This window comes from Pristis pectinata, chromosome 20 (genome assembly GCF_009764475.1).
Source record: "Pristis pectinata isolate sPriPec2 chromosome 20, sPriPec2.1.pri, whole genome shotgun sequence".
NCBI classification, from domain to species: Eukaryota; Metazoa; Chordata; class Chondrichthyes; order Rhinopristiformes; family Pristidae; genus Pristis; species Pristis pectinata.
Window position 1 is genome coordinate 24,521,267 of NC_067424.1, and position 25,666 is coordinate 24,546,932.

At 38.6% G+C, this 25,666-nt stretch overlaps 1 protein-coding gene across 1 annotated transcript in view; it reads right to left on the bottom strand.

Moving 5' to 3' along the window:
* LOC127580759 (leucine-rich repeat-containing G-protein coupled receptor 6) overlaps positions 1–25,666 on the bottom strand; it is a 235,453-nt gene that overhangs the window by 136,436 nt on the left and 73,351 nt on the right. The window contains exon 2 of the mRNA XM_052034588.1: positions 15,701–15,772. Within this exon, the coding sequence (XP_051890548.1) occupies positions 15,701–15,772 (72 nt within the window). The remainder of the gene's footprint in view (positions 1–15,700; positions 15,773–25,666) is intronic.

Genomic DNA, 25,666 nt, shown 5'->3' on the forward strand with positions numbered 1-25,666 from the left:
TAAAGTAAGAGTGTTATAGAATTGTACAGCACCTAAACAAGCCATTTGGCCCAACTCATACATGCTGACCATCAAACATCCGTCCATATTAAACCTATCTTCCAGCACTTGGTCCATAGCTTTCTATGCCTGAGCAATTCAAGTGCTCATCTAGACGCTTAAATGATGTCGGTGACCCAGCTTCAAACATTCTCTCAGGCAGTGTGTTTCAGATACTTACCACACCCTGAGTGAAGAAGGCCCTGCTTATATCCCCTCTAAATCTCTTCCCCCTACCCTAAATCTATGTCCTCTAGTTTTATCCGTATCTGATATGGGGAAAGGTTTCTTGTAGTCAACCATATCTATACCCCTCATAATTTTATATACCTCAATCATTTCCCCTCTTAATGTCCTCCACTCCAGGGAGAACAGACCTAGCTCCTCCAGTCTCTCCTCATTATTGAACTGCTTCATCCCATGCAAGGCCCAGACGAATCTCCTTTGCACCCTCTCCAGCACTCTCACATCACTTCTCTAGCCTGGTGACCAGACTGCATGAAGTTCTCCAGCTGTCTGACCAAGGTTTTATAAAGTTGGAGCATGACTCTCTACTCCTGTATTAGTTGCCCCAAATAATGAAGGCCAGTATCCCATAGGCTTTCCTAACAACATTATTTACTTACCCTTGCTGCCTTCAAGGATCTATGGACTTGATTTCCAAGTCCTTCTGTTTCTCAATACTCCCTGAGACCCTACCATTCATTGTGTATGTCCTAGCCTAATAATGCTTCCCAAAATGCTTCACCTATTGAACAGTTCCCTACAACAATGAGATGGACTATGACCTCACGATCTACCTTGTTGTGACCTTGCACCTTATTGCACTGCACTTTCTCTGTAGCTGTGACACTTTACTCTACTGTTATTGTTTTTACCTGCACTACATCAATGGACTCTGTACTGACTCAATGCAACTGCACTGTGTAATGAATTGACCTGTACGATCGGTTTGTAAGACAAGCTTTCCACTGTACCTCAGTACAAGTGACAATAGTAAACCAATACCAATACCAATAAACTCCATCTGACATTTTTCAGCCCATTGCACCAACACATCGATATCTCTCTGCAGGCTAAGACTAGCATCTATACTATCCACAACTCTGCCAGTCTTTATGTTATCCACAAACATAATGATCACGCCTCCCACATCCGCATCCAAGTCATTCACATATATTACAAACAGCAAGGGTTCCGGCACCAATCTTTGTCATCATTAGTCACAGGCATCCAATTGCAAAAACAGCCATGCACCATCACCTTCTGTCTCCTATTGCAAAACTAGCTTTGGATACATTTGCCAACTTGCCCTAGATCCTATGGGCCTCTCTCCTCCCCTCTCCATCAGGCAGAAGATACAAAAGCCTGGAAGAACGTACCACCAGACTCAAGAATAGCTTCTATCCCGCTGTTATAAGAACGGTTCCCTATTACGATAAAATGGACTTTTGACCTCACAATCTACTTCGTTATGACCTTGCACCTAATTGTTTACCTGCACTGCACTTTCTCTGTAGCCGTGACACTGTATTCTGCATTCTGTATTGTTTTACCTTAAACTACCTCAATGGACTGTGTAATGAATTGATCTGTATGAACGGTGTGCAAGACAGTTTTTCACTGTACCTGGGTACAAGGGACAATAATAAACCAATTCCAATTCCTAACCTTTCGAACCATCCTCCGATGTAGGACCTGGCCAAGGGCCTTACTAAAGTCCATGTAAATCACATCTCCTGCCCTGCCCTTGTTGATACACTTTGTTACCTCTTCAAAACATTCAATCAAGTTGGTCAGACAGGATCTGTCCTCAATGAAGTCATGTTGACAGCCTTAAGAAGTGATCGTTAATCCTCTCCCTCAGAATTTTTTCATTATCTTCCCACCCTCTGATGTGTGGTTCAATGTCTATTGTTACAAGACTCCTTGCTGTCTTTCTTGAAAAGGGGGATCCTGCAGTCATCTGGTACCTTATTTGTGTCCAGTGAGGAGTTAAAAGTCTTGGCCAGAGCCCCAGAAAACTCTTCCCTTACCTCCCACAGCAGCATGCAATAAATCCCATCCAATCCTGGAGATTTTTAAGCCTCCTTAGGCATCAAGTACCTCCTCTTTATTTATTAAGACCTGCACTAGACTTTCACCTACCTCTTCAATGAACTCTCCAACTATAAATATGTTTCTTTTGTGAATACTGATGAAAAGTGTTCATTTAGGGCCATACACAGATTGCCCATGTTGTTCCTAATGGTTCCAACTTTTTCCGTGGTTATATTTTTCCCTAATATACTTATTGAAATTGATAGTTGTAACAGTCCTTAAGAAAATGAAAGATCTGCGAATTTCATCTGTACCTGTGGACAGCAAATAGCAGGATGCCGATGTCCACAGTGTGACCCATAAACATCGACTGTCTCAGATGCTTTCTGGCACAGGGTGCCTCTTGCTATTTGATTATCTTCCTGTAGGAGATGATGCAGTTCTGTAATTGGATCCAGCTCAATGAGATAACATTGTGTCAGTGCATCCTTAGCTGGCCAAATTGCTAGTTTCAGTGAGACTAATTTATTTACCATATAAACGGAACAGACTCATGTTTTAACTGAAAATTCTATAGACAACAATTTTGCAGTGACTAAGTAGCAGATAGTAAGTAGGTGCCATACTGTGTTTATGGCATTGCTGTCCACTATCGCACATTTAGCACCATTGAACACAACACTGGCTGCAGTTTTGTCTACGTTCCACGCCGATGCTTCACGTTTATCAATTTCGCTTGAATCTTTTCATCCCTTGTTGATGTACGACCAAGTTCCTTCTTGCTAACAGCTCCTGCAACATTTTGCACACTTACTGTGTGAATGCAAACTACATGTATATGCAAGAAGCCAACCTGAATTAAATATTCTGAATCATTTATTGACGGTGGAAAAATGAACAAAGCAGGCCTTTTCTTTTCAGTACTGCATTCATCTTGCTCTTGGAAGAAGTTTTCAGATGACTAGAGAATTAATTGTTGGAAATTAGGCATTAAAAAGCATTCCATAGAGGTATGATCCAACACATTTTAATACCATATCTTATCAAAGGTCCAGTTTGGATATTCTAAGCCAAAATCCAGTTTGAAACTGATAAATGGAAAACTAAACACAACTGGGAAAAATACGTGATGCCAAACAGAGTCAGTTAATTGGATTCTTGCAAATGATTTCACTTTCCTTCTGCGTAAGAATAACAATTTGTCAGTGTGCAATTTAATCCGATATAATCCTGACCAAACACCATCAATGCTGCCATCTTGATTCAGCTCTCACTTAACCTTGAAAGAGAACTAGATGTGCAAGTCAGCAAAGTGTTTTCATCTTGGGGAAACCTATATCATGAGTAGGGAACAATATGCTGTTAACCAGATACAGAAAGATGCTTGTGCATTTGTCATCTGTTCTTAGTACTTTTTATTATACCTGTGAAAACTGGGTCACATTCTCCAAGAGATTAAACAGTTTCCACCTTCATCCCAATTGATTCTAAGGTTGCTGGAAGCTGTTCAATCTCTGATAGTGAGAGAATGGGGCTGTAACCTATAGAGACTATGTTGGGACATGTGGAATGTTTATCTCAAGGTTGTTCTGCAGAAAAGTGTCATGCACAGCCAACTCAAGGGCCATCCACAAGGCAGAGGAAGGTCAGAGCTTTAATAACCAACAAGGTTGAGCAAAGCCTCAAGAATTCAGCCACCAGACTGCCCAGGCTGACAGAGGCCTGTAGGTGAGCCAGTAAGCAGACTGTGTTCCAGTCTCTCCACCTCTACCTGACAAGTGGAGCTGAGTGCCTGTGAGAAGTTTTTCTGCCCACTTAGTGGGCTCTTCCCTCAAACCACTGCCAAGCCCTAGTGATTGATTGACTGGCTTTGTCACATCTCCCTACATTTGTCTAAATGTTGAATGGCTTTCTTGTTCTGCAACTATCTGCAGTATTACAGGATTTACGAATGGAGGTTGCTGCTGTTAGTGCAGAAAACATCTCAACTACTACAGCAGAATCCTTAATTCTTCCTTGGACCAGCAAAAATCTAATTATATGAAGGTAGTATTACTTTTCCACAGAAGGAATATGAAATTATTTGTGAGAATCTAACTAACTGACTTTGTTTGGCCTCACATATTTCTCCCAGCTGTGTTTTTGAAATGATGTTTACTCAGAACCCATTTTTACGAATATTGATAAAGAATGCTTTGAGTTGCTAAAAGTTGAATGAGCATGAAAGGCATTTTAGTAGCTAACAGATTATTTCAACAGTTATATTGTGCTACTAGTCTCAGACCATCAGCTGGAGAAATAATGAGTGGTAATTTTTTTCCTGCTGTACTTGGGTGGTAAACCAATTGCATGGATTGATTGCATATTGTAGAACATCCCAACATTTTAAGGCTCACCAGTGATTGCAGTGGGAATGAAAAGCTGGTGGCTTCCAGAACAGATTGGCAATCTTCTTCCAGAGAGGCGTAAAGTTATCTCTTAATTGGTGTTGGCAAGATCTAACTTCATTAGCATGGCTGTTCATGTGAGCAGAGACTGAGCACAACAGAATACTGTCTCAATTTCCATAGCCAATTTCCCCTCAAATTCAAGATGACACTAGTGTAAATGTTAATATAAAACTTGTTCCTTTGAGGAAGGGGAATAAAAGTTGTCACTGTCTAATACTTTCAACCCTTCATATCAGTAAACATCAAACTAGCTTCTTTTTAGAAGGTCCACAACTCACATACTGCAGATGCTGGATACCTGAAATAAAAGCATAGAATATTCATATCAGGTCAGGCAGCATCTGTGGAGAGAGAAACTGTTTCAGGTCAATAACCTTGCATCAGAGCATTTTGACTGGTTGCATCACTGCCTGATATGAAGGCTCCAATGCGTAGGATCAAAAGAGGCTGCAGACGGCTGTAAGCTCAGCCAGCTCCATCACAGGCACAAACCTCCCCACCACTGAGAACACCTTCAAGAGGTGCTGCCTCAAGATGGCGGCATCCATCGTTAAGGACTCTCACTACCTGAGACATGCTCGCTTCGTATTACTACCATCAAGGATGAGGTACAGGAGCCTGAAGACCCACATTCAATGTTTTAGGAACAGCTTCTTTCCCTCCACCATCAGATTTCTGAACGGTCCATGAACCCATGAATACTACCTCATTACTCCTCTTTTGCACTATTCATTTATTTTTGTAAGTTATAGTAATTGTTATGTCTTGCATTGTACTGCTGCTGCAAAACAACAAATTTCACGACATATGTCAGTGATAAACCTGATTCTGATTCTGATTCTGACCTGAAATGTTCACAATGTTCCTTCTGCTGCTGATGATAACTGACTTCCTGAGTACTTCCAGCAATTTTATTTATTATTCCTTTTTAAAGGTACCGGCTGACCCTATATCAACTAGCTCCGAGAAACATTTTGCAACACTTGGCAGAGGAAGAACATAAATAAGGGAAATATTTGAAGGAATAATTATAGATTATAGGCACAGAAGGTTATGTTCTTGCTTTGTAAAATGTAGGTCATATTAACATTGGTATCCTATGCATTAATGTTTACTTTGAATGAAGGTTATGCATATTTTGCTGATAAATGCTTCTTGTTCTGAACTACCAAAGTTCACCCATTTAAGCAGTAGCAGGTTCAGGACTGGTGCACAGATTTCCCAACATTTATTCTTGGAACTTGGTTCTAGGATTCTGTGCCTGATCCCACAACCAGACTGATTTCAATGGGATTGCTTGCTGCAGATAAGGCAGATAAGATTTTACAAGTCCCTTCTGTAAAATTATTCACGTTTTGTTTTAATGATCTAAAATGTCTTAAATGCTTTTAACTGAATATACATACTTTTTAAAGTTGTGATCTTCAAATGTTTTAATTATTTATTTCAGTTATGATAGTTTATAAATTGACAGGTGGAAAATCTGGGCTGGAGGAAGGAAGTGCAGGGTGGGGTCGGGGGCTTTGCCAGCTGTCAAAGCTGTTAGGGGAGATTCTAAGACAGAGGTTCTCCAGTGTAGCTTTTGAGGCTCTCTGGTGGCTTAGACCTCAACACAGGAGCCTGGGATGCTTCAGGGTTTCAAGGTGGGCCCTCCTTATACAAATCAGGTAAGTTTGAGCTTCGGGGACTAATGGGAGGGATTTCAAGCAGCAAGAGCTGGCACAATGTTTCCCATCTATTGCCATGAAAGTAGGTTCATCACATGCTTTAACATGTCAAAAAAGATACTGAGCATTTTTAGTTTTAAAAGCTTAGTGCTTCTATTATTACTGCAGAAGTAAAAATGGTACAATGGGTCACAAGTTGTTGTTCTGTGTATTGTGTTTGGTCCCTTCTTTTCTCTCCTCTTCATCCAATATTAATTTCTCTGTTTTTATTTCACTTTCTATACTTTTTAATAGTTCCTTTCTCAATCCTTGCATATTAATTGAGGAAAGTGACTACTGGTCCAATTGCTGGGGAGTGACTACTGGTCCAATCACTTAGCCTTCCCCCAGTTTAGCACTTTCACCCAAGGACCAGTTTTATCCTTATCTATAACTCTCTTAAAACTTACAGAGTTACGATCGCTATTCCCAAAATGCTCCCCCACTGAAGCTTCGATCACCTGGCCAGGCTCCTGGCCAAGTAGAATATTGTCCTTGTTGTATAGAAATTTGCATGGTGGGGTAAGGGGAAAAGCTTAACTAAAGGGGCATGCTAAAACATGCCTTATTCTAACAATTTCTGGATTAATGTATCAAATGCACTTGCATATGTTCATCTAGAGGCAGAGGTTCCCCAATCTCACACTGTAATGCTCACATTCATAGATCATATGGCATGAAACAGGCCCTTCAGTCCACTGAGTCCATGCCAACCATCAAACACCCTTTTTACAAGAATTCTAATTTATTCTTCCACACATTCTACTCAACTGCCCTAAATTCTATACCTCACCAGCTCATTTGCGGCAATTTACAGTGGCCAATTAACCAAATAACCACATGTCTTTTAGGTGTGGGAGGAGGAAACCAGAGCACCCAGAGTAAAACCATATGGTCATAGGGAGAGCATGGAAGGTCCACACAGACAGCACCATAAATCAGGATTGAACCCAGGTCACTGGACCTTTGAGGCAGTAGCTCCATTAGCTGTTCGATTAGACATTCAATGAAAAGCCCAGAGCAATGTCTCTGTCCACCAACCAGAGGTATGATTGCAGATGGGGAAAACCTCTGTGGATATAACAAGTGTTTCTAAGTAATTTCAAAGCAACTTGATCTGCTTCTATCATCTCATTACTTATGCCCTTGAAATGTATTTAGTAGTTTTTCCTCCTTACATCTTTAGAAATCATTATTTAAGCTAAAAATGCAATCTTAATTAATTTTAACAACAAATGAATGAAGAGGTAACATTATTTTCCTGAGCTGCCCATGTAATTAGAAGCTTTATTTCGATTTTACTGTATTTCTAAAAGTACTGCTTCTTATTTCAGTCGTGTCTTAAGTAATGCAACATGCAGTTCACCCTATCCAAAAGGTTTTCAGTTGTATTACTGTTGTAACTTGCCTTATGAAGGGGTGTTAACTGTAATACCCATTTCACTGAAGTATTTAGTTCTCATGTTTTAAAAAGGGTGGGGTATAATTTACTTTAATTACAGCACTTTTATTTGAATTGTTAGCAAATGGCCTCGAGACAGCTACACGCTTACACCTTGACAAAACCTGCTGAAATTATTTAATGAAGAAAATGGGTATCTTCAGATGGCACTGTTTCATTATTTCAATATACAGCTCAGTTGTGGCAGGAAGGCCATATCCAGGTCATGACTAAACAAGGGAAAAACAGATCAGTACATGTTAAGCAGTTCACATCTGGGACTGCTGACATTCTCCTCAACTTCCAGAAAAATCCATAGATCAGCCTGATTAAGCTTATATTAATATTTCCTTTCCTGTGTTAAATGGGGAGTGCTGTTTCATAATGGGATTATTTTAATATGGAAATCCTGTCCGTAACAGACAAAAATGTTAGACCCTGCATTCAAAACTGGATGCTGCCTTAGATTTATATAACTGTCAGGCAGGATAAAAACTGTTTGCTTTGACATAAAACACTGAAGAAGATTTCACCCAGGAATAGCTGTATGACATGTATAATTGTCTTCCATTTTCTTCCCACAAAGAAAGAAGAGGAAGACTCTTGTGCTTATCAAAAGTATCAGAGGTTGACAAACATATTCAATCAACAGGGGTCACAGGATAATGATCAGGAGCAGGAACTCTCGTTGATTGTTTCCCTCCCCCACCCAACCTCCAATCCAAAGAATGTTGCACTAATTTTAGCCTCTGCTGCTGCCCCCAATTCAAGATTAACTAATGTGATATGCACCAGACATCGGGAAGTATTTTTCAGAACTAGGTTGTACTCATCAGGCAAAGCACCTTGTATAAAAATTATGACTGATACCATTATGTCTGGGACCCATTCTTATTTCTCCTCTTCTGTCACTACAAATTAAATGGTGTGTATTTAGCATACATCTTATTTCCATTCACCCTAGCTGTCTTTCCAAGTCCAGCTCATGTGTATGACCAGGCAGGACTAATCTCAGCAGTGGTGCCTAATGAAAACAAAAGTTGTGTTGCCTAAAATGACGTGTTACCTTGAATTGTCAAGGTGGTACTTTGGTCAGCTAGCTGTTAAGATAAGATAATATATCTTTATTAGTCACATGTACATCAAATCACACAGTGAAATGCATCTATTGCGTCAAGTGTTCTGGGGTCAGCCCGCAAGTGTCGCCACACTTCCAGCGCCAACATAGCATGCCCACAACTTCCTAACCTGTATGTCTTCAGAAGCTCCCAATACTGTCCTGAAGGACTGAAGAACAGGATTTAATGTTGTTACCTAAGGTCCAAGGAAATTGCTATCTGTACTTTAATTCATGAAGAACTGGGATCATATCTTCCAAATCCTAGTTTTCATGTATGTTCATCAGGCCAGTCATTAGCCTGATGAAATCCCTAGAAGCCTGTGACCTATTCTATTTGCATTTTTCTTAAGATTCAGTCTCCACTCCTTTCAGCTCTTCCTACCTCTCTGACACTAATGCAGATGCGATGTGAAGCAGAAGAAATTCAGTCCTTATGCTCTGAACAGGTAGTTCTAAAGTGTCCAGTCACTCCTGCCCCAATTTCTAGTGTTTTCTGTTTTGCTCTTTAATTGCCCTGTTGTGTCCTGATCAAGATTATATGTATAATTGTACGTGCTTTATTGGCAGATAAAGTGTTTCAATTTCACAAGTGTTTTGAACAATATTGAGCTATAAACGGAAACTATATTTGAATTTGTTCCAAGAAAGTGCAGAAAACTGACAACGTACCATTTATTGCCCATCTTGGGCACTCAGAAAAATTGACTGTGGGTTGAGTTTGAATCTTGCAGTGACAATTTATCTTTACGGCTGATAGGTCACAGCAAAGGTCAGCCACATATCAGGAGAGGTTAAGCAGAGTGGGTTACCTGCTCTAGGCTTTAGAAGATTCAGGGGTGATCTCAGTAAAACATTCAAAATTCTCAGGGTTAGCAGGGTAGATATAGACTGGATGTTTCCCTTGGCTGGATGTTTTAAAATCAAGGATAGTCATCTCAAAACAAGGGATGGCCATTCAGGAGAATGATGAGAAGAAATGTCTTTACCCAGAGTGTGGTGAATCTTTGAAATCTCTGTCTAAGACGGTATAGAGGATCAATCGCTGAGTATGTTCAAGGAAGAGCAATAATCTTTTTATATATTAAGGGAATTAAGGGACACATGGTCAATGCAGGAAAATAATGCCAAGATAAATGATCAACTGAGATTTTTTTGAAAAACGTAAGAATAGCCTACTAATCCTTATGCTCTAATCTTGTGGGATGAAGTCTTGCATGGGATCAACATGTTATGAGCTGCTTGCTTCCTTCCCTGAATAGGTTTGTTGAGAGTCTTGGACTTTTTACAAAATTCAGCAACTTTGATGGTTGTTGTTTTTCAGATGCTGGTTTCGATATAACCAGATCAATTGTATAACTTGTCAAAGTGGGATTTGAATTCAGAGCTTTGGGGCTGCAAATCAAATACATCAACCAACGTATCATCATCCTTCTTCCTCATCAAATGACTGCTGAAGAATTTTCTGTTTCTGATTTTTTAAAATCCATATTTGTAACTGATCAATACCCCAGTTATAAGAATCTATTTCTCATTGCTTCCTTGCAGTTAAATGAAGTTAAAAAAACAAGGAGAACTTAATTCCATGCACTAAATATAAATGGGATCCTTTCAGAGGTTAAATAGAAATGGTGGACTTGGTGCCTTTTTACCAGTAACAAACCTTTTGTGTTTTCATTCCAGTAGAAGCATAGCATCCTCATGGCAGATTACCACCAAAGGTCACACCCAGTAAATGCTGCCAAACAAGCAGAAGCAACTCTTTGAGATAAACGCTATGTTTAATTTTGTGGTTTCAGAAGAAGTAAGAGTAATCCTTTGGGCTTTGCAATAAAAATGTGGGCTGCTGTCATCTTGGCTTCCTCCTGCCTGCTATCACAAAATTCCTCCCCCACCACCCCATCCCCCTATCCCCGCCCCCCTGCACTCCACCCATCTACCTACCAATGGATCCAACTTATTCTGATTGATTAAGGCCCTGAGAAAACCAATATTGCACTGGTCTAGTTAATGTGAAATATATTTGGGACATACTGCAGTGTGCACATATTTTTATAAGGGGTCCTACTGCCACTATAGACCAGCATTCTCTGCTGTTTGCCCATCCATTAGTTAAACTATATTTCAATATAATTTTCCCTGGAGTTAATCTGAATTTGCTTCAAAATGACAATGTGAAAGAAAAAGTGTAATGAGCTCAAAAGTCACCATTTTAATCAAGAATGATAAATATTGAATAGTGTTTAACTTTGTACTGTTTTATGTATCTTGTTTTTCAGGCACAAATATCTTTAAACTGTAGCCAATATTAACAGAGTCAAAGTATTTATAGAGTAAATTATAAAGGCTACTATATGTTTGGAAGCAATATACCATGTGATTTCATTTCCACTCGTTAATTAAATTTCTTTGATATGACATTGTTCCAACATTTTTTGTGACAGAAGTCAGTTTTAGAGATTAAGATTAAGATGAAAACTACTTTATTTTTTTAATCGTAGAATTTTTAAATAGATGTTTTGACTATTATAGTACAGAGTGTATCTGATTCTATTTCTGGATTTGAACAGATTTCACCTGTAAAATAGAATTTTGAAGATTAGAGAAGTGCAATAAGATGTATAGATCAATAGCACTGTTAATTTTCAGGCTTAGCATTAAAGTAACATTCCATGTTTTATGTTTTTACTTATTTATTGTTTCTCACACTTCAGTTTGGAATATAGCACAAAATTTCACCCACTCCTAAACATTGTGCCAAGGTTTGACCTCAGAGATGTGGAGTTTTTCAAAAGTCACACTGAGATCATCAATGAGATATTTACATGTCATTGTGTGTGCACCTTCTATCAATTAAGTGGATTTCCACATACTTCAGTTTATCACTTCTGCTATTTGTTTTTCATAAATAGTCAGATCACAGACTAAAGTATTCACAGACAATGGGAAGATCTGACACATTAACACCTCTACTTCCTGAGAAGGCTGAGGAAATTCTGCATGTCCCCAATAATTCTTGCAGATACACCAGAGAAAGCATCCTATCCAGATGCATCACAGCTTGGTATGGCAAATGCTCTGCCCAAGACTGCAAGAAATAGCAGACAGCTGTGAACACAGCCCAGTCATCACACAAACCGTCCATTGACTCTGTCTGCGCTTCCTGCTGTCTCAGGAAAGCAGCCAGCATAATCAAGGACCCCTTCCACCCCGGTCATTCTCTCTTCTTCCCTCTCCCTTCAGGCAGAAGATACAAAAGCTTCAAACCAAGCTCAAGGACAGCTTCTATCATGCTGTTATCAGATTCTTGAATGGACCGCTCATATGCTAAAGATAAATTTTTGATCTCCCAATCTACCTCGTCATGGCACTTGCATTTTATTTGTTTACCTGCTCTGCATTTTCTCTGTAGCTGCAACATTATGTTCTACATTCTGTTTTCTTTTTACTACCTCAATGTACATATGTATCGAATGATCTGCCTGGATGGCAAGCAAAGTTTTTCACTGTATCTCAGTACACGTGACAATGATAAACCAATACTAATACCACATTATAACAGATGAAGTTCAGAATGAACCTTGTCAAAAATTGTTCTTTCATTTTATTTTGAATTCAGCAGTATTATTCAAAAAATAGTCTTAATTAAAATTAAAGTTAACTTGAATTTAGCTGCAGTAATATTCATCAACAATGTATTCCATTGCCTGAAAATGGTGTTGGTATAGGTCTATTAGTTATGAAAGGAACCACACGATCATAAAAGTTCTATTTTTTTATTTGTTTACTTGCTTGTTTGTTTGTTCATTTTTCAGGATAAGGGCATCAGTGGCATGGCCAGCATTTATTCCCTCTCCTTAATTGTTCTTGAGCTGATGGTATTGATCCACCCTTGTGAACTGCTGCATTCCTTCAGGTGAAGGTACTTTTCCAATGTTGTTGGGTAGGGAGTTCCAGGTTTAGATCCGGCAATGATAAAGGACTGGCAAAATGTTCCCAAGTCAAAATTATGTGTGATAAAGAGGGAAACCTGAAGGTAATCTTGCTTATTTGCATCTGCTGCTCTTGTCCATTGTGGTGGTAGAGGTTGCTGTCAGAGTAGTGTAGGTGAGGTACTGCAGTGCATTTTGTGGATAGCACATTCTGCAGCCAACACGTACCAGTGAAGGAGCATCTTGAGTATTTGCAAAACTGTACTAGCCCAGGAAAGTGGATAATATTCCATCACATTCCTGACTTTGGGGTATCTGGGGGTGAGTTACCTGCCCCAGCTTCTGATCTGGTTTTTGTAGCCCAGTATTTATGTAGCTGATTCTGTTGAATTTTTGATAAATGCAAATGGAATTCAGCCATCAGGAAACATCCCCACTCCTACCCTTATAATGGAAAGTAGGTCACCATGGTTAGGTCAGGACTACTAACTTCCAATTTTCATTTTTAGTTAAGAGTTGTGTTTTTAATGAAGCATTATTTATGGAAGCAGTGCCAATATTTAAAAACATTAAGCTGGAAATTCTATGACATACTCAGTTTCTATGCACAATGCAATGGAATTTAATCCATAGATCAAATCCAGGAATTCATTTGCCATCCGCTGTGCGTGTAATATGTTTACATCTGCAGATAGCTTAGTCCATTTGAATTGATGTGCTACATATAAATAACACCACCCTGGCAATTTTATAAAGTGCTGGTGAGGTCAGTAAGCCGTATGAGTCTTGACTGCAGAAGCAAGACTAACCTCAGAGACGGGAACATGCTTTTCCATTATTTAAAGGGCCTGTCCCTCCCTGGGACAATGTGGGGAAATTAGCCACTGAAGATACAGCAAGATGGCTATCCAACTTGAAAGTAAGTTCCTCTTCATTTCCTCATTTTTTTTTCCATGTGGAGCCACAACCACCACAATCTCTGCCTGAGCTACCTACCTTCAACAGCAGATCTGTCACTGGAAGCATGTGGTGTCCATTCCCATTCTGTTTCCCTGCCAACTGAAGGTAAATCTACCCCAAAACAGATCCATTAATTCAAGTGGTTGCCACCACTAGGTTCTGACCATGGCAGGAGTTCTTGGAGACAAAAACTGAATTTTGTGCAGGACATTGATCTGACCACACAGTCAAACATCAAACAGAGTTTGGGGTTCCTGATTCTAACATACCTGATGTGAAACATTTCTAGGCCTTTGTCCATTCAGTTCAAAAATAATATTGGAGTGAAATATTTTGAGTAGCTGCCAGACATTTTCCCCCAATCTAGGCTGCACCAGCCTCATGGTGATACTTGGACAATAACTATTCCTGTTTCACTGAGTGATTGCTGGGTTTTGATATTTTGTTTTACTGGAATAACCTGTGTCCCATTACATTTCAATCAGCAGCTTTGCCAATAAGAACAACAGTGTAAGTCATGGCCTTCCAAAAATAATATTTCCATATATATAATAAACAATTATATGTTTTCCATGGTGTTCCAAAGGTAACATTTCTTCATATATTTCTTTGTATATGAATAATTAATCATCCTTAAGATGTGAATTCATCAAGAATAATAATCATGAACAAGACAATAATCTTTCAAATTCAATGACAGCCAGTATAATGTTCCCATCTCCATCATGCCAGCAATGACATTAACAGATAGATGATTAAAACAGTTTCATAATATACATTTTACTCTGCTATTGCTGCAGGAATTAAGCAGTTTTGTTAAATGCCTTGCAGTCTCTTAAAATTAATGTTCAGGAAAGTGCTGTATAAAGGTTGACTACGAATATGATCAACAATCACCTTTTGGTTTTAATCATATAAAAAGAGAATTTAATCTCCAGGCTAACCTGACCAGTGATTTATTCATATGAGATGGCTAGCAGTGAATAAAGGACACATTTTATTTTCTCTTTGATCCTCTAATAGTTTGGACTTCAAACATTGGGATATATTTTTATAAAGTTAAAGAAAAATTGGACTCCACTTGTCTCAAGCTAAACCTAATCAGAATAAATAAATATACATTTAAACAACTAGCAAAAATATTATATTGAAAATAAATTATCTTCATGAACTTCATAAGCAAATTTCATGTTTGCACTGTTTAAATTTTCTCTGCAATTAAGTCTGGCATAACTATTCCAAGAAATATATTTAAATAAATATTTGTTACCCAAATATCGAGTAATGAAAACATAACAACATATGGAAATAGCCCAACCTAATGTTATTACGGGTAACAGCGGTTTCATTGGTGTTTTTAACTTTGATGCTTAGACTGTTTTCTTTTTCTATTTTTTTTGGTAACATTAACTTTGTATTTTTTTTTAAGTAACCTCACTCAAATGCTAACAGTGGTTCAATACCATTCTCAGCTGTGAGTCTGAGGTTGTCTATTCAAGTTCTATTGCAATGAATAGAGCACATATAATCTAAGTGATGTGTCAACAGAGTATTGAGGAAGCACTCTCATCACAGAGATGATATCTTTCAGATATGATGATAAACCATAGTTCACTATGAAAGATATCATCACACTGTGTGATGAACAGCTAGGAACTTTCCTGGAGCTTGGGCCAATAACCATACCTCAATGAACATTATCAAAAGAAAGATTATTTGGAAATTAGTTGTGTGGTATTTTGTGTAAATCACCTGCTGCTGTTTTATGTTATGATTGCAATTACATTTTAAAAGTACTTAAATTAATGTTAAGTACTTCAAAATATCATGAGGTTGCGAGAAGTATTACATTAATTAAAGTCTTTGTTTTTCTAATAGGCTCGTGAATGAATAAGAAATGCATTTGAGGATGTTTACTGTTATACAAAGAAAAGAACTATTGATTGTATCTTATTTTCCAAAATATTAAAGCATATTAACATAATTATTTGTTCTGGAAATTGTTTGTTACTTACAGCTCTTCCAAGAAGTGAAGGCCTTCAAAAGAATTTGGCTGCAGGTCATTGATATTGTTCATGCTTAAGTCGCTGCCGAGAGAGAAAAAAAGACAGAAAAATGGATAAGCTGTAATTGGTTTTGAAAGAAACAGTATGCTCAATGTTCATAGACATTTGCCATTTCATTGTCATTTCCAATTTTAGTACCACAACCAGAGATAAATTGTTGTTTCTCTGCTTTGCCACTATAACTTTTGAACCATGTGATCCTAGTTTCATCTGGAAGATACATTGTTTCTTTCCTGATTAAAATAATCTCCTACGAATATCATTCAAATGAAAAATGCACTTTGAAGGAAATAAAAAGCAGATGTCAAGAATAAGAATAAAGGAAAATTTTCCATCGTCGACTATGTCAATAACAAGTAGCACCAAGGAGGCTCATTGTTTAAAGAAGCCTTTTAAAGACTATTGCTGCAGGGGTCAAAGCTACTTCTGGCGCCATGATATTCCAAAAGAGTGAGACAATCCACATTTTTAAAAATGTCTTTCAATAAGCATTGGAATGTTACATAAATATTATATTGATCATGTTTTAATAATTTTTCTTACATTCTGATTGACCACCGACAAACATGATAGAACATGGCAGTTGATGCACTTCTTATATGGAATGAGCATGTTCATTCACACATCACACTAGATCCTCATGTGTCCGCTCTGTGCTCAGCACCATCTGGTATTTCAGCTGCTTACTAACAATATTATAGAGTTATAGTCATACAGCATGGAAACAGTCGCTTTGGCCGATCAAGTCCTTGCAACCATCTACCACCATTTATACTCATCCTACATTAACCCCATTTTATTCTCCCCACATTTCCACCAGCTCCCCCCAGATTCTACCACTCATCTACACATTAGGAGCCATTTACAGTGTCCAATTAAGCCAGAAACCTGCATACCTTTGGAATGTGGGAGGAAACCGGAGCACCCAGGGGAAACCCATGTCGTCTCAAGGAGAATGTGCAAACTGCACATAGGCTGCACCGGAGGTCAGGATCAAACATGGGTCACTGGAACTGTGTCAACCAGCTGTGTTACTGTGTCGCCCTTCACCTCCTCATCCAAGCCTGCTGTGGCTTGGGATTGTGTAATTGTTTTCAGAATCAAGTTGTAACTCAACACAGTTCAGACAGAATCACAGCAGAAATGGCAAGATTACCAATTGTAGGATGTTGCCTTCTATCTTAAAATCTTAAAGGATTTCAGGGTAATCTACTGCGTATTTAATCTAATTTACTTTTCATTTTGGGACTGTGTTAATTTTATATTAGTACATCAGATCATGCTGAATCCTTCCTGTGCTGCTACCCACTGCATGGATTTTGCAGATTCTAATGTCTGCCCCTGTGTTGCTGCTCCACAAGCAATGACTGTGTCTTAAAAGCTTATTGCAGAATGGGGTCAGAACTACTCCTAGTACTGGTACTTCAAGCACATAAGATGCCAGGGTTCAGGCTGGTGAATATCCTCTGCTTTCATTGTTTGAGTTTCTATGTTATAGACAATATGGCTAACTTGACCCCAAGAGGATCCAAACAGCTGACAATCATCTGGCCCAATATATAAGCGGCCAGATCTCAGTTACCAGCAGCCAGTGGGATCTGCTAGCCATCGGTTGTCCATGCTTTGCACAACTTAGACCTGCATGTCTTTTAAACATAAAAGTCTGTAAATTCTATGAACAGGTGCCAGCACTAGAGTCACCATTGAGACCTGCAGCAGAACAAGGGCATGAAAAAGGAAGGGAATGATGCAGTTTAATGACAATGAGACCTGATTTACTAACAGCAACTTCCTTCACATCAACCTGGCTGAAAAAAATTAAGTACCTGCTGGTGCTTGAGTTATTATTAATTTACTTTGTGTTGCGGTTTTCAATAATTTGTTAGCATCTTAGAGTGTTAATTATTTAAATCTATTTGAATAGTTTTCAGATGTTCCTGGCTATAGTGGTATTTAGAAACAGTTCAAAAACCTTTGGTAGCCAGCAAAGGACTAGCTGCTGCTGTGCCCTTGCTACGTCTCACTGCCAGGCTCCAGGAACAGGAGGCCAAGATTGATTGGATCTGGGCCAAGATTGATTGGTCAGGTGTAGAGTGAGTGTGGAGGTCCTGGTAGAGCTGCAAATTGACCTAATACTTTTTACTCCTATTATCTATGGTAATTTATGAATGGATTGGTTTCTGCTGTGGAGGAACAAATTATCGATTTTAGTTTACCTTTACCATTGAGCTGAGTATCTTCTGACCTTAAAAGCCATTCTGATTTTCGTTTAGATAAAAAACATTAACAATGGAGCCACTGGAAATGAATGGGGTGGGAGGGAATCCCATACATCATGGTCCACCTACCTTTCTAACGCTTCCTTTGCAGGATATGTGAGCCTTTGCCTGATATTCTACATATGCTGCCTCCTTTGCTATTTACTGTAAATGTTTATTTTTCCTCTGGAAGCTTTTTTTTAACATACTTATCTCATAATTTTCTAATTTTGCTACACATCACCATTTTTTGTCACTTAATCACTCCTGTCTTCCACTCCATTAAAGGCCTCTTTTTCTTACACTTTCATTGGCTCTGTATGTGCAAATGTCATCCATTTCGGAAGAAAGGTCCTTGATTTGAAGCAATGCCTGCTTCTCCCTTGGCTGAGATTTATTATTGGACTTCAGCAACAAAACATGTATAAATAATTAAGCCATTAAATATTAAGGGATGTGTTTAATGTTCCCTCTATTTATTAACATATTTGCTCTTGAAGAAATATTTCTATTCCTTCAATGCTTTTCTTGAATGTGTATTTGTAATTTAGTATTATTATGCTTACATTGAGTAAATGAGCTTTGTAAATAAGCAAAAATTAAGGCCCTCCAGTGGGAAACAGGATAATTACTTTTAATTACTGTGTTTTCCTTAATTTAGATGAAACAACCATAGAAGTATTTGTTGTCTGTTTCCCATAACCATCTAAAAGTAAAAGTAGTCCTGACAATCACAATTATTGGAATTGCAACATACAGAAATGGGACACTTTCACATTTCACAGACTTTCAATTGTAAAGGAATATTAATATCACTAGAAAAAAGAAACAAGCCCACCCGGCCCTAACTTTGTGCATAAGCATCAATAGTTAAGAAATAATTTCTCTAAAATTCTGACTGTATTGGCAATCTTCACCACACATCAGCTCTGTGCATGGATTAAAAGTTTGGCATGGTAAAGCATTATGCCGAAATTGTTTAGCAATTGTATTAAGAGTTCAGAAAAAATTCTAAAAAATATGGAATTATTGCTTTAAACATTTCAAGCAGACAACATCCTGTTGGAAGATATAGTTTATTCAAATATGCATTTAGGCTTATTATCAGTTAATTTTAAACAGTTTGACTAGTTTTATTTTAATTTGGGCATCAACAGCAAACCCAGCATTTACTGCACATCCCCAGTTGCCATTGAGGAGCCCAGGGAAGTAATTTCAGTTCATTGTATAAATGGTACACATTGCAGTCACAAGAGTACTAGCAATGAAGAGAACGAATACTTAGTGTAGTGGATGGGCTACCAATCAGGCAGGCTGCTTTGTCCCGCTTTGTTCTCGAGAGTTGCTTGGTTTGCATTCATCCAGGCTAGTGAAGAGTAGGCCATCTCATTTTCTGGCACCGTTCCAGGGTCATTGGTAGAAAAGAAGAGTTGTCCTCCACTCACATGGGTGAAGGTGGAATGGGCAGTGGGGGGGGGGGGGGTGTAGGTGCATAGGAAATGTCAAGATATAAAGTTGAGCAGCATTGTAAGAGTGCATTGGAGGAGTGAACAATCAAAATGAAGTTGAGATATCAAGGGCATGGATCTGGTGTTGATAGAAATTTTATGACTCACACAAGTGATCGAGGTCAATGAAACATTTTCAAATTCTATCTCCCACCAAAGGTACCACATGCTTTAAACATGGCACAACGGATTCATCCCATCCCTCACCAGTCAACATTTTCTAATATTTATATGGCTTCCCATTAACTCACATTGCCACTACTCACATCCTCATCTCACTGTTCCTTATCTCACTGAGTGGCAGATATTCAACCATGGCAGACACATCCCCCTGGCTCTTTGCATGACATGCACTAACAGATCTTCCTCTCACTAGCACAGAGGGGGAGAAACAGTGCTGGCAACAGAAGACTGGTGGGGTGTAAATGCGGATTCAGTGCCTCACTTTCTAGGAGAAGATAGTGCCGGTAATAATGGGAGCAGTGGTAGATTGGTGGAAGATGGATAGATGTTTGCTAATTCGTCACATCCCCTTTCACCCTGATTACACAATCTCTTCTTGTTTTAGAACAACGCATTGTATGCTTGCATTTTTCACTTCACTGTCCCTATATAGCCCCACTCCTACTTCTGCTGCCATAACTGCTTTTCTCTTTTCATATAGTCAATAACTCCCATCTGGCCAGGTAGATACTGAATGTGTTATCTTAATAGTTCAGAATAATAAAATGTTCCATTCCTGGCAAGATGATGTTTAAAATTTATCCAATTTTAAGAGAATCAAAATATCTATAAAGTTAGGCTGCTGGAACTATATATGTTGGATGTGACATAGCTTGAGTGTTTTCCTTTCTACATTGGAATGGATAACGAAGGTGATTAAATGGATCCTCTGGTAAATGGTATGATAAAAACAAACATTTTTTTTCCCTTTTAACCATATCCTAAGAACAATTAAAATGCACCTGTTTTATTTCAGAACTTAAGTGTGATATGTAAGGCCTGTTTGTGGGGTGAGTACAGAAAGATAATACTGAGGTAAAAGATCAGCATGATGTTATTGAATGTCAGGGCATCTATGAGGGGATCAGTGGCCTACTTCTGTTCCTATTTCTTATGTCCTTATGTGTTGATAGCTGGTTACACTCCAGCAGTATCTTGCACGTATTTCAAGGTCTCTAAGCCAGCCTCAACCTAAATTTAGGTAAGATGGTTAAGTACCAATCAGGAGCACCTGCCCAACTACATGGCCTATGCTGTCATAAGCAAACTTCACAGATACACACACACACACACACACACACACACACACACACACACACACACACACACACACACACACACAGAAAGCAAAGGTATTTCTGAAATGGGAATATTACTAATCATCAATACTCATTGCTGCATCACATTATCGTCATTACACATCCACCATGGACCTTGGCTGAATGTGGTGAGGCTCTTCTTAGCATAGAGTCATACAGCACTGAAACAGGCCCTTCAACCCATTGAGTCCGCACTGACCATCAGCCACCCATTTTTCTAATCCTACATTCATCCCATTTTTTATTCTCATCAAGTCCCCCTATTTTCTACTACTCAACTATACATCAATGACAATTTACAGTGGCTAATTAACCTACAACTACATGTCTTTTGGACATGGGAAGAAACCGGAGCACTGGTATGGCCTCTCGTGGAAAGCAGCAACATCCAAATCTGGGGCACCATGCTTGGCTCTGCTGCGCAGCAAGGGAGAGAAAAGACTTGGAAAATTTTCATGGATAGGAGCCTTGAATGGAAAGGGAACTGACAGGTGTTTTGGTGGCTGCAAACAAAACTCTCAAATGGTATGTTGCCTCCTTAGCGCCAGAGTCAGGGGTGCCTCAGAGCAGTTGAGGGGCATTCTGAAGGGAGAGGGTGAATAGTGGTCATGGTACACGTCCATACCAATAACATGGGGAGAAAAAGAAATGAGTTACTGCAACACAATTTTAGGGAGTCATGTAGCAAATTAAAGAAGACCATGACCAGCAGTATACCACAGGGATAGGTACTGGGACCTTTGCTGTTTGTTCTATGTGTAGGATGTATGATTTGTAAGATTGCAGATAACATGAAAATTGATGGTGCTGTTGAGAGTGAGGGGGTACAGTGTTAGCCACAAAGTAATATTGATCAGCTGGTAAGTTGGGCAGGGCAAAGGCAGATGGAATCTAACCCTGATAAATGTGATGTGATGCATTTGGCAGGGGGGGTAGGTGTCCTCAAAAATAAGGTAGGACATTTATCATGACTGTTAGTGTCCTAGGGAATACTGAGGAACAAAGCAACCTCGGTGTATAAGTCTGAAGACTTTAAGATGGCAGCATAGGCAGATAGGGCGGTAGAGAAGGCATACGGAATGCTTCATTTTATTAGCCGGAGCACAAGGCATAAGAGCAGGGAAGTCTTGGTATAACTTTAGGTCATGGATGAAATATTATGTTGAGTTCTGGTTGCCACACTATAGGAAGGATGTGATTGCACTGGAGACGGTGCAGAGGAGTTTAACCAGGATGCTGGCTGGGATGGGATGTTTCAGTGATAAGAAGAGACTGGATAGGGTGAATTTGTTGTTGTTGCAGCAGAAGAAACTGAAGGGGGACCTGATAGAGGTATATACAATTATTAAAGGCATAGATAGGGTAAATAGTAAGAAACTTCTTTCATTGAAAAGGTGTCTAAAATCAGTTGGCATAGCTTAAGGTGAGGAGTAAAAGGTTTAAAGAAGATCTGAGGAAGAGATTTTTCACCCAGAGGGTGGATGTCATTTAGAAAACATAGCCTGAGAAGGTTGTGGAGATTGATGCTCTCACAACATTCGAGAAGGATCTGGATGGATATCTGAAATGCCAAGGCATTGTAGGCAATGGACCGATTGCTGGTAAATGAGACTAGTATAGATAGACACTCGATGGTCAGTATAAACATGGCAGGTTGGAAGGCCTGCTTCTGTGCTCTACGACTAAGAAAAGAAAGAGTCCACACTGGAAAGGGAGGCAATAGTTTTATAATAGTTTTCCAGTTTAGAAGGGTACTTACTGAGGTGAAAATTCTCATAGCTGTTTCATAGGCAGCACTAAAGAAAAGGAAAATACAACTGCCAATTGCAACAACGACAATTCAAATTTTGAAAAATGCCATGTCCTTTGAAAGGCGTTTAAATACTGTCTTTCGATAGTATATCACATATGGAAATTTGTTGGTTCAGCAAGAGAGTTTAAAACACGATGATGCTGGAGGAACTCAGCAGGCCAGGCAGCATCCGTGGGGAAAAGTAGGTGGTCAGCGTTTCTGGTCAGGACCCTTCTTCAGGACTGAAGATAGGAAAAGGGGAAGCCCAATTTGTAGGAGGGAAAAGCAGAGACAGTGATAGGTGCTAAAATGCAACAGCATTTAATTGCTGAACACTTGGTGAAAATAAATAATAGACAAGGTTCAAGTAAATATTGACAAACAGCAAAGATGACCACTTCAGCCATATTATTAATATTTGTCTTTGATTTAATATTAAGAGTAATAACATTAACAACTTGCAAAAAATGATTTTGCCAAATATTAAAATATTCCAAAATTAATTGAAAATAAACATGAAAAGTGGCAATGACTGGAAATGAGATTCTATTTTTTAAACCCAACACCAAACCTCATTTATCATTCTTGTTGACAAACTTACTCATGCTCAATTAAATACAGTCTTTTTTTATAAAAAAGCATTCTGTTTGCATGACACAGCAAGTCTATGCTGTGTGTTCAGGAATGGCAATTCAAAGAGACAGATCTTTGAAGTTGACTTAGCAACTTTTTAAAGAACGAGAGTAACTGAAAGTATGCTTTAATCTGAGGATCAGATTTCATCATCAAAGTCACAAGGCTCCTGAGGCACCATTACCTGCATACACCTTAGTGCTCTGTTACACAGAGAAGTTGACTTCTCTATCATGTATTTCTTTGAGGGCTATCATTCAGTACTCAGATCCATGCTGATGGGTAAACAGAAAAACAAACTCAAAGCCACCTCGAGAAGACAACTGGAAAATTAAAACCATGGAAGAGATCCAAAGGAAAATGAGGTCAAATGAATAACAAACTTATTATGTCCGATATTCATTTTAAAAAAGAATAAATCATTTGCTCTTCAGTGACTTCAAAAGTTTGAAAAAGTATTAATAAATAATCAAACTCTGTTCCTTCTTTGTAAATTCCAATGTCAATTTATTGAGTTTCTTTTAATTAGGCTCAACTTCATTGAACTTGCAAAGAGCCAAGGTGGGGGGATGGGGGGGATAAATGGCTTCCTTTTGTGGTGCAGTGCACCACGTTTCGGTGAAAATATCATTATCTTTTGACTGCCAAGTATCCATGTTTCTGTCCATTGCTGCCTTAATAGAGCTCAACATCATTATTTTTTGTTAATATTTCTTCACAGCACCTTGGACATTATGCACTACTGGAGAGTAATTCATTGTCAGCATAGATAGCGGAGACAGCATAGTGAAGCTCTCATGCTCTTCACATATATCAGGTATTCAGGAACAGGTTGGAAGTGTTTGGAATTATTAATATGTAAAGAAGGAAGGTCAGACTCTTCAGAGCATCAGTGTTTTTCTATTTTAGTACTCTTAACTGCACACAGGAATATGAACATAAAGAATGTTTTCATTCCCATTCTTAATCTTACTGGTGCTGTCTATTAACATCCCTACTGTGCTGATAAAATATCAAGCCTTGTCTCATTCACAGCCCACGACCACCAGGCACTGAGTCAGTCAACCATACAATCCAAGAGTGGTTCATCTCTACAAATTAAAATTGAAGCAGATATCAACAAATAAAGGATGGCTTAACTACATTTTACAACTAGGGTGCCAGTACATGCAAGCTGTGTCTGTTTTTCAAAAGGACAACAATTTGAATAATTCAAGGGGTTCTAGCAAAAGATTTTCAAAGAGTGTTCTCTTTCCTATCGTTATAAAGCTACCATTGTCCAATGACAAGATTAGTGCGCAGGTCTTCTTTTTTCTTTCCTGCTTCTAACTCTTCCCATCAGACCATGAAAGAAGCACAGGTCAAAAAAAAAGACAGCAAAAAAGTGAAGAAAAGAACTTCTATTACAATAGTGCCTTCAATACGTTTCAATCAATAAGCTAATGAGGTGGCTTTTTGGTGGTATGCAGGAGTTCAGGAACCAATTTGCATACAATGTGATGCAAAATATCAGAAGTTAAGTTCCCATTTACTGTATTTTATTCATTATTCTTAATGGCAACAATAATGCCCGGCAGTTCACAGGGAGAAACACTGGCTTTTCTTCAAACCATGCAATGGGATCCTATCATGCTGACGTGAACATTCTGGCAAAGACTTGGGTTAAGATCTTTTTAAAAAAAGCAATTGCTCAGCAATTCATCTCTGACTGGTTGTGCTTAGCATGCTATGTAGTAACAGTGATGTGGTATGTTATGCTTCCAAAGTTCATCCCTTCTCTTCAATGGAATGCATTTCCGAGTCAGGGTACATCCCATTGCTGCTAGCTCTAACTAGAAATGAAGTTCTAGGTAAACATTTCCATTGTCAGCAGCTGTTAATTGAAGTGTTCGTTTAGATTATATGCTGAAACTTTAAAGAAGAGCTTGAACCTACATGCTTCTGCTTCAGAAATAAGAATGTACCAACTGAGCAAAACTGTCAGTGTTAAGACTTTTAAAGTGGGAAGGAGCACATTATCATTTTAATGGTGAGGCAACCATGAGTGGATTAGGCTGTCTAGTATTACAGTAAGTTTTGACTCTTAGAATCAAACTCCTGACCATATGGATGTATAGAAGACTTAACAGTGAAGGTGACAGATTGTTTGAATATTGACACTATCTTAAAGCCCCATTTATCAATAGAATTCTGGAATGAATCCAGAAGATACTAAACTCTGAAACAAAACAGGCAACATAAATGCATTGTCAGAATCATCAAAACACAGAGAGTAACTGATCTGTCTCTAGGAAATATGATGCTGATACAAAAATGATGTGAATACAATCCAAATGTGCAATAATCATAGTTTTTCTTGATTTGTAAAAATATGTTCAGATATCATTGACAAAATTTTCATC